The sequence below is a fragment of the Equus asinus genome, chromosome 5 (assembly GCF_041296235.1).
Source record: "Equus asinus isolate D_3611 breed Donkey chromosome 5, EquAss-T2T_v2, whole genome shotgun sequence".
Taxonomy (NCBI): domain Eukaryota; kingdom Metazoa; phylum Chordata; class Mammalia; order Perissodactyla; family Equidae; genus Equus; species Equus asinus.
In genome coordinates, this window is record NC_091794.1 from 88,843,798 (window position 1) to 88,861,145 (window position 17,348).

Sequence of the window (17,348 nt, forward strand, 5' to 3'; positions counted from 1 at the left end):
TATTTAAGCCTATTTCTTTCACTAACCAGCTGTGTAAATATGCACAAATAATAATTTCTCTGTTCAGTGTCTCCCTCCCAAAGATGAAGAGGTGGGTGGGGTGAGAGATGATGCCTAGACCCTGCCAGTAAGACCATTACCAGAAATCTGCCCCCTTTGCTGGTTTTACCTCCTCTGGCAGACTGAACAGGCCATAGCCTTTAGAATCAGGCAGACCTGATTTCAAATCTCATCCAGTGAGCCATGCCTGACCCTGTCCTCTGATGGCAGGTATGTCTCAGGCCCTCGGTTCAGAGGTGGTCCCGCCACAGGCTGACGGAAAGCTCATGTATATGTACACATTCTCTAGTAAGATTTGTTTAACATTCCACTTCTACCTCTTTCCTCCCAGAACCCACCTGCTCTTCTGCCACCTGAGCACCCCAACTGTGCCATCCTACAAGCCATGGAGAATGAGCTGCCAGTCCCCCATACATCTAGCAGTGCCAGCGTCACCAGCAGCACCAGCGGGGTCAGTAGCAGCAGTGGTGGAAGCAGCCGCCCCACCGGACCCCAGATTTCTGTGTACAGTGGCATTCCTGATCGGCAGACCGTGCAGGTAAGATTCCACCTGAGCTGGGGATTGTATTCCTTAATTATCCCCAGGGCTAGCCAGGAGGATTTGTTGGCACGGTCTGCTGGGGTAACAGGGTGTTGAATCTAGAATGAACATTAGGGGGCGTGTTTGTGGAGAGTTAGAGGAGAAGTGATGTTAAGTGAGTCCAATCAAGTACGTTTAGGGAGAGTGGGGATACTTAGCAGATCAGGAAAATCCCCTTCTTACTGGTGATTCAGATCCCAGAGTGCTGTCTTGGGAGGCTAGGAGGGTAGTGGAAGGGGCAGACAAGTAAAAATAACAAATAGAAAAAATGAGTGGTTGCTGCTCACCACAACCTACACCCACTGTCTAAATGACCACTGCCCCATAAGATCTAAGTTTCTTAAAGACAGAGGACCAAAATAGAACCCCCAAACATTCCTTCGTCTTTGTGTCTTTTTACCCTCTTCCCTGAAGCAGCAGTTTGCAAAGTGTCATCCCTGAGGCCTTCCGGGGGATTACACACTGTCCCGTAATGCAGTCGTGACCATGTATCGCCATCTGCTATGTGCCCCGCACTGTACGAAGCATTTTGCATATTAATCTTCTCCTCGAGCTGTGAGAATGGTTATTTTTAGGCACAACTGTATAATTAAGAAAACTGAGGCTCAGAGAAGGTAGTAATTTGTCCAAGGTCTTTCAGGTAAAGACAAAAACGCTGAACCTAATTCTTCCTCCAGACCTGCGTTCTTAATCACTACAGTGTCAGTTTGAAGTTCCCGGATAAAACAGCCAGAAAAGAGAGACCGCAGCAGAGAGGTGTTGACCCTGAGTGGCTTTGCTGTTACAGCGCAGATGTGCTGACAAGTGACCTCATCCCACTTTGGCCTAGGCCCGGATTAGGGGCTGGAGGAGAAGCCACAGCAGACATGAGAGGGCCTGAAAAATCTAGATAAAGAAGACACCATCAGAGACTCTGGAATCTTCCCTCTCCCTGTTGTCTCTGCCTCACCCTTAATAAAACCATGTTCACTGCTCCCATCCTTGCTGCCCCCACCTCCCTCCCAGCCTCTTCCTCTGGCCCCTTTGCTTGAGTATTTTAGCTCTAGTTTCTAGCAGCTGACATTAGGATGTGCCCTCTTTCTGCCCCTCATCGCAACTCTGGCAAAAGGGATGTGAGCTTCTGCTCTGGCAAATGGGGTGACCCGAGGTTGTATTCTGCACCCAAGCAGAACCATGAGGGGCCCCTCCTCTTTCCTATCATTGACGTCCTCCAGCGAGGAGGAGTCGTAGCATCTTGGCTACTGCTGTCTGGACTGCTGGGAGGTACTTACAGGAGTCTAAGCAGAATAGGGAGGCCTAGGTAAAGGGAGTAAGAAGAAAGAATTCTGGGGAGAACAAGGAATAAAAAGAACTAAGTTCAGGAGCCGGCCCCGTGGCTCAGTGGTTAGAGCTCCACGCGCTCTGCTTTGGCAGCCCAGGTTTGCGGGTTCAGATCCCAGATACAGACCTACTTCACTTATCAACCACGCTGTGGAGGCGTCCCACATACAAAATAGAGGGAGATTGGCACAGATGTTAGCTCAGGGCTAATCTTCCTCAAGCAAAAAAGGAAGAAGATTGGCAATGGATGTTAGCTCAGGGCGGATCTTCCTCAAGCAAAAAAGGAAGAAGATTGGCAATGGATGTTAGCTCAGGGCAGATCTTCCTCAAGCAAAAAAGGAAGAAGATTGGCAATGGATGTTAGCTCAGGGCGGATCTTCCTCAAGCAAAAAAGGAAGAAGATTGGCAATGGATGTTAGCTCAGGGCGGATCTTCCTCAAGCAAAAAAGGAAGAAGATTGGCAATGGATGTTAGCTCAGGGCGGATCTCCTCACCTAAAAATAAATAAATAAAACCTGAGTTCATGCAAAGCAGATTCTTACAGGGGGGAGTACACAGAAAAAAAGGTGTGGAAGAGTTGGGGTGGGTTGGGGGGTACCTGGGAGACCCCAGAGCCCATGGAGAATCTGTGATATCAGCCTCTTTTCACAGAACCCCAAACCTGAGCCCAGAGGTTGTTTTGTCCTAGAGCCACCAGCCCTAGAAATCACGCTAAGCCAGAGAGATCCAGACTGGAGGTTTGCTTGCCAGGCCAGGACCCAGAGCTGGGAGCAGCCCCGTGGCCAGAGATTTGGCAGAGCTTGGTGTGGGATGTAGGTCAAAGCCTAACCAGGGCCCTTGTTAGGGCATCAAGTGGGAAGAGATGGCAGGAGGGTGACCAGGTCAGGAGAAGGGAGGAGAAATGTTCCTGGGGCCTAGGAGAAGAGACAGGGCCTCAGGGATGGGGGAAAGGCGTTCGCTTTTCTTTGTTCCTGGGGGTGGGAAGCAGGCTTTAAGGGGCTGAGGGTGAAGAGGGGAGAGGATCACAGAGCAGCCCTTTGTCATTTCCTAGAGACTGTGGCTCAGCCAGTCCCGTCAGGAAAGAGAGAATGGCAGAAAGGCAAGGGAATGGGAGATCCTGGCCCCAAAGAGGGAGTGAGGGGGAGAGGGAGGGAAAGCGTAAAAGAGAAGTGTGTTGTCCCTGTGGCGTTGGCTGCTCTGCAAGGCCAAGGGCATCTTCTTCTAAGGGACCGTTGGGCCCTTCCAGGCAGCGAGGGGTAGATGCCAGGAAGCAGCCCCAGGTCTGCCTTGAGCCCTGGCCCGGAGGGTGTGGCCCTTGGTTACGTTTTAGTCTGACTGGCTGTGTGCTAAAAGCGATAGACCCCCTTCCAGCTTGTCTCTTTCTTCCCACCCCTTTCCTTCTCTCTGCCTTGTTGAGCTCTGGTTCCTCTGTCCTCGTCTTCTCATGTTCCAATCGCCCCCATCTGAGGCTGAAGAATGGCAGGGGAGGGGAGTGCCTAACAAGCCTGGCATGGGACGCAGTGGCACTGGAGGCTTAAAGGACCTCGGTCTCCCTGAGCCTCCTCCTTGCCCGAGAGTTGGTCAGAGCAGTGGTGTGCCGCCGTGACCTCCCCACGGGGACGGCTAACGCAGGAGCAGAGGAGCCTGTGAACTAAAGAGAGACGCAGCATAGACAACAGCTGTCTCCCCACCTTCCTGGAGAGGGTGACTGGCTATGGTGGTGGTCGCAGACCTGGTGTCCTTCTCCGGGCAGTGGGGGAGAGGTGGGGTTGAGAAGGCTTTGCTGCAGAAGCAGGGTTCTACAGCAGACACGGTGTCCGGCTGCTGATGGCGCCAGCTCTTGCCCTCTCCCCGCCTCCGCAGGTGATCCAGCAGGCCCTGCACAGGCAGCCCAACACAGCGGCCCAGTACCTGCAGCAGATGTACGCCGCGCAGCAGCAGCACCTCATGCTGCAGACCGCAGCGCTTCAGCAGCAGCACCTCAACAGCGCCCAGCTCCAGAGCCTGGCGGCCGTGCAGCAGGTAAGAGTCCTAGGAGGCCGCTGAGGCCGCCGAGAGTCGCCGTACTTGCAGAGGGAAGAGGGAGAAGCAGCAGGTGCTGCACAGCTGCTCCCCGCGCATTCTCTCACTGAACCCACACCAAACCCGGGCAAGTCGGTACAGTTGTCATCGGCATCCTTTGACAGGTAAGGAAAGAGGCTCTGGGAGGTTAAGCACCTTGCCCGAGGTCACACAGCTGTGAGTGGAGCAGCTGGAACTCTCAACCTGCCTAGCCCAAGGACAAAGGACTGGGAGAGCCCTGCCCCACCATATCACCGCACTGCAGGGAAGACCCAGGGCCCAAGAGCTGTCCATGAGAGACGGCCATCGCCCATTCAGCTCGCCTGTCTGCCAGTAGTGGCTGAGAAGAACTCATTAATTCATTCAACAAAATTTCTTATGCACCTACTGTATGCCAAAGTTCATGTCAGGCACTGAGTATACTGTGGAGCCTGGCTTCTTGGAGCTTATAGTGGGGAGACAGCAAGTAAACAGAAACCCGAATAGACAAGAAAATAAAATATCTAAATATCTAAGTGGTGATAAGCACTATGAAAGAGAAGAACAGACTGCTATGGCTGAATGACAAGGAGGATCACCTTCTACTGGGTGGTCAAGGAAGGCCTAGCTGCTGGAGTGACCTTGAAGCTGATGTTTGAAGGATGAGAAGAAGCTGGCGGGGGGAGGGGGGAGTGCAGGGGGTGCTGCTGGACATCAGACAGTATCCAGCTATGATAGAGCAGGGTGGATGGAGGGCTGAAGAGAGCTGGAAATGTTGGTCATAATCATAGCTCACAATTTGAGTGCTTATCTGTAAAATGCTTAGCCTTGTGTAAACCTTTCAGCAATCCCACGAGGTAGGTGCTGTTATAAAAGAGGAAACTGAGGCACTTGCTTGAGGTCACCCAGATGAGGCAGAATGGGGGTTTGACTCCTATAGTGCTTCCTGTGGAAGGTGAGAGCCTGGGGGATGACTGGGGAGATCTGGGACTCTAGTGATAAGAATTGTTCTTTTCTAGGCGAGCCTGGTGGCCAACAGACAAGGGGGCACTGCGGGCAGCAGTGTGTCCTCGCAGGCCCCAGCCCAGTCGTCCTCGGTGAGTAGGATGGCGGGCAGCAGGCAGGGCCCACAGCTCGGGAACCAGCTCCTTCCTCCCTGCCCAGAATGCTCACAGGCTCCTAGACCCAGTGGTGGAGGAGCCTCCGCCGTGTAGAATCATGGCTGGACTCTCTGTTACTCTTGCCAGAAAAAAAAGTGCACGCCTGTTTCTAGCCCTCACTTTGAAAGTCCTTGTTGTCTTTCCAGTCTTGAGGCTCTGTCACAGCTCAGTTGTCTCCCCACTGGATCCTCCCTGCAGCTCTGCACGTAGCCAGAGATGCAGCAGCGCTGAGGAAAGATCCAGGGCCCGAGGACCAAAGATGGTCCTAAAGAAGGCTGAATCGGCCAAAGAACAGAAGAGGGGAAGAGAAAGAAAGGGACGGGAGGGCACAGAGTGAGCCAACAGAACCCCTGATTCCTATTCATGCATCTCTCTCAACAGATCAACCTGGCGGCCTCCCCGGCAGCAGCCCAACTCCTCAACCGGGCTCAGAACGTTAACTCGGCAGCAGCCTCGGGCATTGCCCAGCAGGCTGTGCTCTTGGGCAACACGTCTTCTCCGGCCCTGACCGCAAGCCAAGCACAGATGTATCTAAGGGCCCAGATGGTGAGTACCCAGCCTGGGCCACAGCTCACGGGGCCAGGAGGACAGAGGCAGGGAAGTTGGGAGCTGGGAGATTGGAGAAGGGTGGGGATTAGAGACAGGTGGGCAAGAAGGCCTGGGGGACAGTTGGCAGGAAATAAGGAGCGGAATAAGGAAGGGGGCCTGGAGGGCTGAGTGGGAGCTATGGTATAGGCTCAACGATTCAGGGACGGGTGGCGTTCCCAGCCGAAATAGAGTTACCCAGGATGCCTCCTTTCCTTCCCCACTTGTCCTCATCTTACCAGAAACCACTCCCCAAAATCAATTAGGGTAAAAAATGCAGGGGTCCATGCCTCGATGGTCTGTGCACTCAGGCACATACAGAAGAAAACCCACAAACCTCCATACCCTCCACAGAAATGGGGTCTTATTCTGCCATGGCAGTCCGCAGGGCCTGGCCACCACTAGCTCAAGGGCCCGAGGTGCCTTCCAGCCCAGGTGTGAAGGCGGCAGCCAGCTTCAGGACGTGCTGCCCACACAGCCCTCCCAGCTGGGCCATGCTAATCAGGGTCCCCCTAGCACCCCTTAATCAGGTGGGCTTGTTTGGGCCAAATGTACTCAGGACCGCGTCAGCCCTGGACAGCTGCAATCTCTCCTTTACACCTGTCCCTAAGAGGTGCAGAGGTCCTTAGGAACCTCCCAGTTTCCTAAGATTCAGAAGCATTTCCTGGGAGAATAGCGGCCTGCTCGCTAGGAGACAGGAACATCTAGCTCCACGTTGGGCTCAGATCGTTGGGCGTCCGATCCCACGTCTCCCACTTGGAAGCTTTCTCCCTTCAGCACCTTGACACACTCTCCTGAGGACAATACAATCCTGCCCCTCCCTTTGCTCCCGTGGCCTGAATGGGACACCTGGAGCTTTTCTGGTCTTGCCCCGGCACTTCCATTCTTGACTCTGAGCTCACTGTGTGAGGAGCAGCTCCGTGCGCAGGGAACGGCCACTTAGACGCACACTATGGAGCAGACTCCACTTCTCTAGCAAAGCCGACAGCCCCCTTGTACACCGCCCAACCTGCCTTCGTCTTCAGTTTACTCACCCCCCATCCTGCTCAGCCGCCCCAACTGGCATCCCGAGGCCTGTCTGCCTCCCTCCCCGAAGCAGGGCATACACGCCCAGAGGAGCAAGCATAGGGGCGTCACAGGGTTCTGGGGAAAGCAGGCTATCAGACACCAGCATGTCCACACTGCCGCCCGGCCAGACCCGCAGGGTGGGCGTCATGCAGAGACTGCCCCGTGGCCTGGGTGGTTCCTAAGGCCCTCTGCGCCTCTTAGGCACAGGTGTAAAGGAGAGATTGCAGCCCAGGGAAGGAGATGCAGACAGCACAGATCCAGTCGCTGTGGCTTCTCCACTGCTGCTGTCTCTGCACCCCTCCCCCCCGCCCCCAACAAATCGCAGTTTGACGAAAAGATGACCAAAGAATACATCTATTTGATCCCTTCTCAAGGAAAGTCCTGTTCTGACCCAGACCTGGAGTCAGGAGTGGTTAGACCTGGAAAACGCTCCCAGGGCATCAGTCTCGGCCCAGCTCCCTGCTGCCGAGAGTGACTTCAGGGTGTCCTGCGAATGTTGGTCCCCTCTAGGATAAGCTCCTCACAGAGGCTTCTGGAGTAAACCTGACCTGGGTGCAGCCCCAGAATGGCTCTCCCCTGCCACCCCCCTCACTGCCCGGCCTGGGTCAGGATGCTATAAGGCTCTTGGGATTTGCGGGCGATCCCCTTGGACCCCTTCCCTTTCCTGCCTCCCTGTTTCCCCGTATCTGCTCCCTGGCTAACTGTGTCTGTGGCTGAGCCCACATTGGGCAGGTAAAAGGCGCCTCGTTTCCTGTGATTCCAGGCCCAGCCAGGTAACCTGGTGCAGGTAGCTAGGAGCCTAGGCGGCACTGTTCCTTTGTCCCCTCAGCTCATCTTCACGCCCACGGCCACCGTCGCTACTGTGCAGCCTGAGCTCGGCACTGGCTCCCCCGCCCGGCCCTCCACCCCCGCCCAGGTGAGGATTCCCTGCTTGTGGGAGGGCAGGGGGGTGGGCACCCCAGAGAGGGGTACTGATACTGGGTATGGGCCCAAGCCTGGAGGAGCTTTGAATCTTTGGAAAGGTTGGGATCTTCTAGGAAAGCAGGAGGGAGACGGGACATCCCAGGGCTCCCAGACTTGCTCCTTCATTCCCCATTGGGAAGGCCTCAGCCACTCTTGACCATTTCCTTCCTTCAACATAGGTCAGGAGTCAGAGGGCAGCATGCTGAGCCAAGCGTGATGGCCCACAATGGCTGGTCGTTACTACCTTTATACCTTACACCCTCCCCAGAATAACTTCTGTTGTTGTCATTGCTTTTTAAGTGGACAGTCCCGCTCTGATTACACAGGCTAGCACCTCTAGGAATCAGGAAAAATGGCATGGAAGAGGGAGCAAAGAGGAGTCCTGGGTCCCCACCTTCTGCCGGGAGCACACAGATATGCTATGGCTGTAGAGAGTGTATGGGCTGTGAGGGAGACGGACACACCCCCCCACGCCGGTCTCCCCTGTCCCCAGCTACAGAATGGGGACCGGCGTGGAGAGCACTTGGTAGCAGGATAATCAGACTGGTCAGATGCGAGTCTGGCACAGCCTCTGTGTGTCCAGCAGAGGGCACCAGGGACCAGGCTGAATGAGCACGCGGAACCTAGTGTAAACCTTACGCTGAGGACAAGATAAGCCTTTGCCTGGTGGCCTTGCTGCTGGTCAATTAACTTTCACTTTTGCCCTGCCCTTTTCCAGCGTGGGAAGCCCCATGCCCCGCTGTATCTGAGGATGCTCTCTAAGTGGTACGCATCCCATCCTGATAGTTTGGGGGAGGAGGGGAGGGCACAGAAGGGAGAGAGAGCCTGGCCTGCCTACCCGGGCCTGCCCCAGCCTGAGCAGTCATCCTGTCCCAGAATTCCATTTCTTCTACCGATGGATCTGATCACTAGCACTCTTTCTTGTCCCCTTTAGAAACTCTCCTGCTCCTGGTTCCTCTTTCAGCGCCTAACTCATCCTGTCTCTCTCTTTCTCTCTGATTTTACAACCCACCGTTCTGTTCAGCCATCCCCGGTTCCGTCCCTAACTCCTTCCCTATCTTCAGTGTGTGTTGGCTTTACTCCCACCCGCATTCTCTGGACTCCTATAGACCCCTCTTTTCCAGGTACAGAACTTGACCCTCCGAACACAGCAGACACCAGCTGCAGCAGCCTCGGGCCCTACCCCCACTCAGCCTGTCCTGCCCAGCTTGGCCCTGAAACCCACGCCAAGTGGTAGCCAGCCTCTGCCTACCCCATCACAGGGCAGAAACACTGCTCAGGGTTCCCCCGCAGGTGCCAAGCCCAGCATAACTGACAGTGTGATGGAGCCGCTCAAGAAAGGAGATGGCAACAGCAGTGTGCCAGGGAGCATGGAGGGCCGAGCTGGGCTCAGCCGGATGGTACCCACTGTGGCTCCCCACCCCCTCATTGCACCAGGTAAGGGCTCCAGGAAGAAGGATCCTATCCCAGAAAACCCAGGAGGACGTGGGTCAGGTGAAAACTTTCACAGTTTCCTTGTTACCATGGACATGCTCAGATTCCAGCCATGTGTCTCTCTCTCCCCTCTTCCAGTCTTGAGATGTTCATCAGTTCCTGATTCTGTTTCCTGGTTCTAGTCTAGCTTTACAGAAGGCAGCCCCCTCAGTTGGAATAAATGAGCACAGTGATGAATCTGAGTATACTTCATGACTCTTAACCTGAGTGAGTGGAAGTTGGCAGTTGGACTATTTTGAAATTCTCTAAGAGGCAGCAAAAAGGATAGAGGCTAGCCACAGGCGTGTAAGAACCACACAGCGAGATGGGGAAATGGGAAGTTTATTTTCTCATCATTCAACAGACATTTGTTGACTAATATTTGCCAGTTCTGGGTGTGTAGAAATAAATAAGACTTGGGCCGTGCCGTCCCAGGAGGGCACGGTCTGGAGAGACAGACAAGGCCAATGCAGGACAGTGTGATAAGTGCTCTAGTGTATGTGAGATCTGAGCGCTGTAGGAGCACAGAGGCACGATCTAGCCCTGGGGAGAGGAGCCAAGAAAGGCTTGCCAGTGAGGGTAGCACTTGAGAGTAAATCTAGCAGATTAAAAAAAATTATCCAGCAGATTCCTTGTGAGGCAAATTCTGTGGAAGGGATGAATCAGTATTCCCTGGGGCTAGACTCATCTCCTGGCCTGCTCAGATTCTCCCGGTGCTGCCTAATGTGGCAATCTTTAATGAGAGCGTCTGCCAAGAGCCCTGGAAGCCAGACTTATCAGTCTAGGGAACAAGACCAAGCTGTTGTAGCACAGGAATAAATATCGTGGTGGACCACGTGGCTTTGCATTAGAGAGAGAACCAGCCTGGTCACATCCCTGTGACAAGCTCTAACCCCTGTCCTCGTCCAGATCACATTACCATCCCATCTAACCTGTGTTGTCTTTTCTTGAGAACCTACTATATGCTTGTTACTAGATTAACCAAGATGCTCAAAATATGATTCCTTACCTAAAGGAGTGTGCAGTCCAAAGGAGGGAGGCAGACAGATAAGCAAAGCCATTTAGTTTCATGAATTCTGTTATAAGAGTAAGTACGAGGTAAGTGTGGGCACAGAGGGTTGTCTCGGTGCCAGGCAGGATGAGGCAGAGATGCTGTCCCTCAGAGGAAATGGCACGAGTCTTAAAGCAAGGGGGATTTACCCAACAGACAAAGTAGGGGAAGGTATTCAAGACAGACAGAGGAGAGCACAAGTTGAGCGTTATGACAGTGAGCTGGGAAGAATCGGAATTAAAGGCCTTTATTCACCTCTTTGAGGTTTCAAGGACAAAGGGTTAGTCTCTGCCTTCCCGGGGTCCCTACTGAGCCCAGAAAGGCACCTCCCTGCGGAGGCCTCACTGCCCTGCGGCTCGAGGCATTGTTTTCTCTGGAGATTAGTCCAGCCTCTTCCTCTCATGGAAAGGGAAACTGAGGCTCAGAAGGGGAAAGACGAGGGGCTCTTACAATGAGCTGATAGCAGCTTGGACTAGAGCAAGTACCCCAAATTAGCATTTCTTCTACCTTCTCATTCGACCTACAAACCCTAGAGCAGTGTTAGGGCTTCAGGACTCTCTCAGAACCCCATTCCTGCCAGGCCAAAATGCAACCTCTCCCTAGATGGAAGCCCGTGCCCTGGATTCTAAGGACCCTTCAAAAGAAAGACCAGTTCTTGGGTTCTTCCTAAGGCTCCCAGGCAACCCTGCGGTCTCGAAAACTGGACACCTGATAAACGTCTGTTGTGTCCTAAACAATACGTTAGGCACTTTTATGCTCACCACCTCTTTTAACCTTCAAAAGAACCCTGGAAGGTAGGTGTTTTTTATCCATTTTACAGAGGAGAGAACTGAAGCTCGGAAAGGTCACCCAAGAACTTGCTCCATATGTCCCTCAAGGTCACATAAGTGTTAAGTGGCAGAACTGGGAACCACTTCCGTGTCTGGCTGAGTCAGATCCTGTGTTCTGAATCATCAAGCCAGATTTGCCTCTCTCGGTTCTTACAGTCATCTGGGGTTTCCTGGGCCTGTCTGAGTCCTGACCCAGAGCTCAGAGAGCCTCAGCTCTCTTCTCCTGGGCCTGGGAAAGCCCAACACCAGGGTGTTACAGGCTGAGGTCCAAGGTCCCAGGTGTGGCCTGGGACTAACAGTATGTGGCTGTACACAGCGCAGAGACTGGTGGTTCTACAGAACTTTCTACAGAGCAGCTGGGAGCGGCAGGCCACAAAGACCCTCTCCCCAGAGACACAGACCAGTAGGCTTTGCATTGTCCCTGCCTCCCACCATCCCCTCCTATTTATTCTTCCTTTCCTCTCCCACCCCTTCCTCTCTGTAAACCCTGTGGTTCCACCCCAAACCCCGCTCCCAGATGGAAGGCAGGGGAGGTCTAGGAGGCTGCAGATCCTCTCAGGGCCTCTGGCACAAAAAAAGACTGAAATAATCCCTATGACCTGATGGGGGGCAGCCTGGAGCCGCACCTGCCCTGGGCTCCACAGTTCCCCAGGCAGAGGTAACTTCTGGCCTCTTGCCCAGCCAACCCACTGTGAATGAATTGAAGGATTAGAGCATGCGCACATGCGTGTGAGTGTGTGTGTGTGTGCGTGTGTGTACATGGAGCCAGCGCATTTTTTTGTTTGTTATTGGAGCTTTTTTTGAGCTGGCTGGCTGGTTGCCCCCAGGGAAAGTAACCAGTGGAGACTTGAGGGTGGGGGGCAGAGGGGGGAGTAAATCGGAGAGGAATGTGTTCTCCTTGGGGCTCTATTCCCAGAGCAGGCAAACGCTCTGGTCCCAGCTGGGACCGCTCCCACTGACAGCTGTTTGGGGGCAAAGCCCCTCCCCCATGGCAGGCTCCCTGCTGTTCCTGCTCCTGTCACCTTGGCAACCGGTTTCTTTAGGCTCTGCAAATAGAAAAGGTCCCTTATGCCCTGAAAAGGGGTGGGTTGGTAGGTGGGGGAGGGGAGTGAGGGGCGGAGAGCAGAGCCTGAGAGGTTGGGCTTCTCAGTGATATGAGGACCGAACAACCGAACAACCGAGGGCAGAGGAGGGGCAGGCAGCAAGGTCCCGTGGGCCTGGCCTCCGGGGAAGCTGAGTCCTGAGGGAGCTGGGCCAGGAGGCTTGGTTCTCGGAGTCCTCATCCTAGTGGATAAACTCGAGGCCTTGGGTGCACACTCAGGCCCAAAGGTGAGGAGAAAGTTGCTGACCGGGAGGGAGAGGCTGTGATAATAGAGAACTGTCAAGTCATTGAAAGTCCCTTCTCACACAATTGTGCTCCAGATGCCAGGTCTTTGTTCTGTCTCCTCATCCATCCACAGGTCTCATGGAAGGAGAGAGAATTCTCTGTGGGGAAGGTCCACACATAGCGGCTTTGTTTTATCACAGAGGGGGTTTGTGTCAGGCAGTAGTGGTTTCCATCTGTGATAGGCTGCACAGTGTGATGCTTGCTGACCCTAGGACTCAGGTACCATATCTCCCTCCCAAAGCAGCTGCCAAACTGTGGGGCAGACACACTTTTACCTAGAGAATCCAGTAAAAACCAAAGCATACAGGTGGGCCTGTTATCTAGCTGGAATCAAAATTTCCAACAATTTTGATGTTAAATCATGCAACCAGCCATGAAGGTCATTTCAACTGTCCTCTGTAGGACCAAATTTAGATTGCTAAGAATCTCCTCCTCATATGAGGGGGAAAAAATCCAGAGGATATCCATGGAGGAGTTTTATATTTTGTTTAACATCCCTCACCATGGGTGCACACGTGCACACGCACATGGGCACATGCTTGTGTGTGTGTGTGTGAGAGAGAGAGAGAGAGAGAGAGAGAGAGAGAAGGCCACCTAAGATACACAAAGGGGCTTGGAACTGTTGAGCATTCCTTCTTTCCTGAAATTCTTCACCCTGGACTCCTGTTATATTACTTCCATGGTCACTGCCAGCTAATAATAATAATTACCAGTTAATGAACAACCGCGTTCCAGGAACTGTGCTAAATGCCTTCTCCACATATCTCACTTAATCCTGACCATGATTATTCCATCTCACAAGCGAAGAAGATATGGCTGGGAAAAAATAATTAACTGTCATCCCCAAATCGTTTTTTTCTCTCTTTGACTGTTCAGTTTAGCTCAACAAAAACTCATTTAGCACCTATTATGTGCCAAACGTAAAGCTAACCATATGGGACTCACAAGATGAACAAGTTTAGATTCTAATAAGGGTTGTGGAAATTTGAGTTGAGCCTTAGAAAATAAGTGAGTGTCAAGAATGGAACAGAAGGCGGATTAGCTCAGCGGCCCTGGGAAACACCTACGCCCAGAGCGGCCATGTGTGCATCTGACCGTCTGTGGGTCTAGGTGGTACCTGCTCCTCCTTCCTTGTCCCTTGTGCCCCTGCCATTAGCTGTGGGACTCCCAAAGGACTCAGTCCTTCCCCCTTGCATTTTACTCCAACACTTACCCCCTAGAGGGGCTTGCATCTTATGCTTCAGACACGAACCACCTGTCCATAGAGGACTTCTCAATATGCGTCCATCCCTGTCCTCAGCCTTTCTCCCCATACCTTTCCAGCTGTCTATAGGATATTCCCACTTGGATGTCACGCCCTGCACACACATGTTTAAAATTTGGAGAGTTCATAAACAAAACCAAAACCAAAACCCAGATGTCTTCTTTGATGGAAAGTTCCCCTTTCCCAGCTCCTGACCACTGCCCACAGTCGTGAGGTCTTCCTGGGCCCGGGCTCACAATCTCAGGCATATTCTGACTTCGTTCTCCTTCACCAGGAGGCAGAGTGTTCTAAGAGGAAAAGCTTAGGATTTGGAGTTAGACCTGCTTTCAGACCCCAGCTTCATCACTTAGGAGTTTTATGACCATCATCAAGTTACTTAATCTCTTGTAAACCTCAATTTCCCCATCTATAAAACAAAGATGATTGTATTTACCACGGGCTGTAAAGATGATTGAGATGGGCTGCCACGGTGGCCAGCGCAGAGTAGGCTCATGACAGATGTTGGTCGCCTTCCCTCCTTCTTGGCCCCCATCACCGGCCAGCCTCTCACCAGGTTCTGAGGATCCTCCTCCTCTGGGTTGGCCCCTTGCTTAGCTCCAGGCCTGCTGACTGCACGAGGCTTAACTGATGGCCAGGACATCCTCCTCACGGCTGCTGGGACCATCTTCCTCAGAGACTGGCCTTTCTTTCTTGTTTAGAAACCTTCACTGTGTCTTTATTTCCTCCTTTATCAGTCACAAGGCCTAGTCTAGAGGAGGGACTCAAGAAGCGGCGCGTGAATGACTTCTGATAGACTGCCTCTGACTCTGGGAGGCCTTCAAGACCCTCCCCACGTGGCCCGTCAGACCACTCTCATGGCTCCTGGCTTCCTCACGCAGATCCCCTGCCTTTTCTCCCCTCTCCTACCTTTGTGATTGACTTGACCCGTCACATACCTTCTACCCACCCCCCCACATCCCTCCCCGCCGTCTGGCATAGCACTCCCCTTTCATCGTCCATCCCTTCAGGATTACCTCCAAAGTTCTCAACAGCCTCCAGCTAACCCCCCAGGCCTTGCCATTTTCATCTGTGCTTCCGACTCGTATTCCTCATTGTTCCAGCGGCGGGTTTTGAACATGTGTTATATACTAGGCGCCATGCCTCCTCTGTCAAATAAGGTCGATTTTCCCCTAACCTACTGCATGGGGAATTTGCCTGGAAACTACTCGCAGCTCTTGCTTGTACAATGGGAACACTGCCCATCTGCCTCAGAGGCTCTTGGAAGAATAAATGAGATGCAAATTATAAAAATGCTTTGAGACGTTCAAAGCACCCTACAAATAGCAGGTAGTATTTTAAGAATAGCTTCCATTCACTGAGTATCTACTAGGTATGAACAGAGGCAGTGAGTCTCTTTGTGCTTTAAACGTAATATTCCATTTGATACGGACAACTACTCTGTGTAGTATGGATCACCATTTAAAGAACGGGAAATCAAGATTCAGAGAGGTTAAGCAATTTGTCTGAGGTTGCCCAGCTTATAGGTTGCAGAACCAAGATTCAAACCAGATGTGACTCTAAAACCCAAGCCTTTAGCCACTTATGCTGCACTCTCATCCCTCTGCCAAGGGTGGGGCAGTTTCTTTTTTAATACTCCAAGCTGCCTTATGAGGACTCCTGCTCACAGGGGATATTTGGTGGTTTTGCCAGGTGGCTGCAGAGCATGCCTAAAGACGTTAAGGCATAGGCAGACCACCACAGAGTCCCCTGCACTGGGAACCCTGTTTTTATAATCTGGTTTCCTCTCCCAGGGAAATTTCCCTTCGCTCTGCTTCCCCTCTCATATTCCTCCCAGCCCTCAGCCCGGAGGGACTGCATCATGGAAAATTCATGTGGCTGTTGCTTTAGGTTTGCCCAAAAGGAGCCTCCTTGTCTATTTATGTGTCTGTGGGACTCTGACCTCTAGAGTCAACGTCCATCTCGGTTACTCTTGGAGGCCTGATCACATGAGACAGCTTGGAGAGGAGCGGCCTCGCGAGGGTGCTGGCATAGTTCAGACCCAGCCTGAACTGCCTCCTCGTCCGGCCCCGTCCCATAGACACCTGGGTCAGCCGCGCAGGACTCCCCGCAGGTCCCTGAATGCGCCGCGGTATTCTGTGCCTCTCAGTCTTCCCACGTGCTGTCCCTTTTTGTCATCTTCCTAACTCTGAATCATGGTCAACATTTACGTTCTCTGGGAAGCCTTCTCTGCTCTCCTTCCCAAGCTGAATCCCCTTCCGTGTTCTCAGTATCCTCCGCTTATCTCCCATCATAATGTCCACCAAGTTATGCCGAGAGGGTCTGTCTGCAGCTGTCTCTTTCCTAAACTAATCTATTCCAGGGACCGTGTTTCAGCCAGCAACAAATTTAGTCCTCGGTCTGTAGTGGTTGCTTAGTAATGTTTGCTGAGTGAATGAACGGTTGAAAGTTTCTCTTCGCTTGACTTTCTAAACCTTGAAGAGTAGCCGGTAGTAAAAAGCTATGCTGTTCCTCTCTCACAGGCCTCCTCCCCTCACCCATAGTCCAGGTAACTCTAAACTCTAGTCAGTTACTGTGGACTCCTAGAATAACAAGTTTATACGCAAGCCTGAAACCTATGCCTGGCATGCTTGCGGCTCCCAGATCCTTTGGGACGAGAGTCCCAGCGTTTCTGGGACAGTGAGCCATTTCCTGCGTGCCCAAGGGCCTGAGATCAATAGAGTTCCATTGAGGAGTTCTGACTGTGGATGCGGTGAAGGGGCGTGCCAGTCATTCCTCACAGTCAGCCCTCCTGCCTGGGGGCCTTTAATCCTCTTGTCGCTAACCACCAACTGGTTTGGGAGCAGTGAACTGGCCTCTTCAGATTCTAAGGGAGCTGTTCAAGGTTAGAGCACCAGACGGCAGGATGGGCTTTGCCTAGAGCCTCTCCTTTTAGCTGGGCCCTGATTTGCGGAGGCCCTAGGCCTGCCCCTCCCTGCTCGGTAACAGACAGGGCTGATGAGGCCTCCCACAGCTGTGGCTGAGGTCCCATGGAACCAACCCTTTGTTCCTTAGAAGCAATGAACTTTCCAGCAGTGGGGGATAGGGGAGCCAAAATGGGTACAGGGGAAAAATGAAGCTACTAGACCTTAGGGCAAAAGAAGAACGGCCCAGAGAGATTTCTGCATTTATAGTTCATAAACTGACAAGCCCCATCCTAGCTTTGGGAAGAGGGACGTGGCCTCCTCCGGTATCACGGCTTCAATGATCCTTCACCAACCCAAACTGAGCACGAGGGCCTGGGAGAGGGAGCAGAAGTCATCGATCCTATCTGGTCAGCAGCAGCCTCTAGAAACATGTGGAGTATTATGTTGGACAATGTGGAAGGTAAAAGAAACATAAAAACCTTCCAGTTAAATTAAAGCACATCTTCGAAGTTTAAAAAAAAGAAACAGGGGCCGGCCCCCCTGGCCAAGTGGTTAAGTTCGCGCGCTCCACTTCGGCGGCCCAGGGCTTTGCCAGTTTGAATCCTGGGCACGGACATGGCACCGCTCATCAGGCCACGCTGAGGCGGCGTCCCACATGCCACAA

General features: G+C 52.8%; 1 protein-coding gene and 1 long non-coding RNA gene across 6 annotated transcripts in view; one reads left to right on the plus strand and one right to left on the minus strand.

The window, feature by feature from the left end:
* PHC2 (polyhomeotic homolog 2) overlaps positions 1–17,348 on the plus strand; it is a 110,485-nt gene that overhangs the window by 59,155 nt on the left and 33,982 nt on the right. For 2 of the 5 annotated variants that reach the window (XM_070510401.1, XM_044770295.2), the window contains 6 exons: positions 392–598; positions 3,824–3,982; positions 5,020–5,097; positions 5,542–5,706; positions 7,577–7,729; positions 8,901–9,213. In XM_070510401.1, the coding sequence (XP_070366502.1) occupies positions 446–598; positions 3,824–3,982; positions 5,020–5,097; positions 5,542–5,706; positions 7,577–7,729; positions 8,901–9,213 (1,021 nt within the window). In that variant the 5' untranslated portion in view covers positions 392–445. Of the gene's footprint in view, positions 1–391; positions 599–3,823; positions 3,983–5,019; positions 5,098–5,541; positions 5,707–7,576; positions 7,730–8,900; positions 9,214–12,236; positions 12,460–17,348 lie in introns of those variants that run through there. The other 3 variants (XM_070510402.1, XM_014837878.3, XM_070510403.1) reach the window with 2 other exon arrangements.
* LOC123285789 (uncharacterized) overlaps positions 1–17,348 on the minus strand; it is an 83,650-nt gene that overhangs the window by 55,553 nt on the left and 10,749 nt on the right. The window lies entirely within an intron of this gene.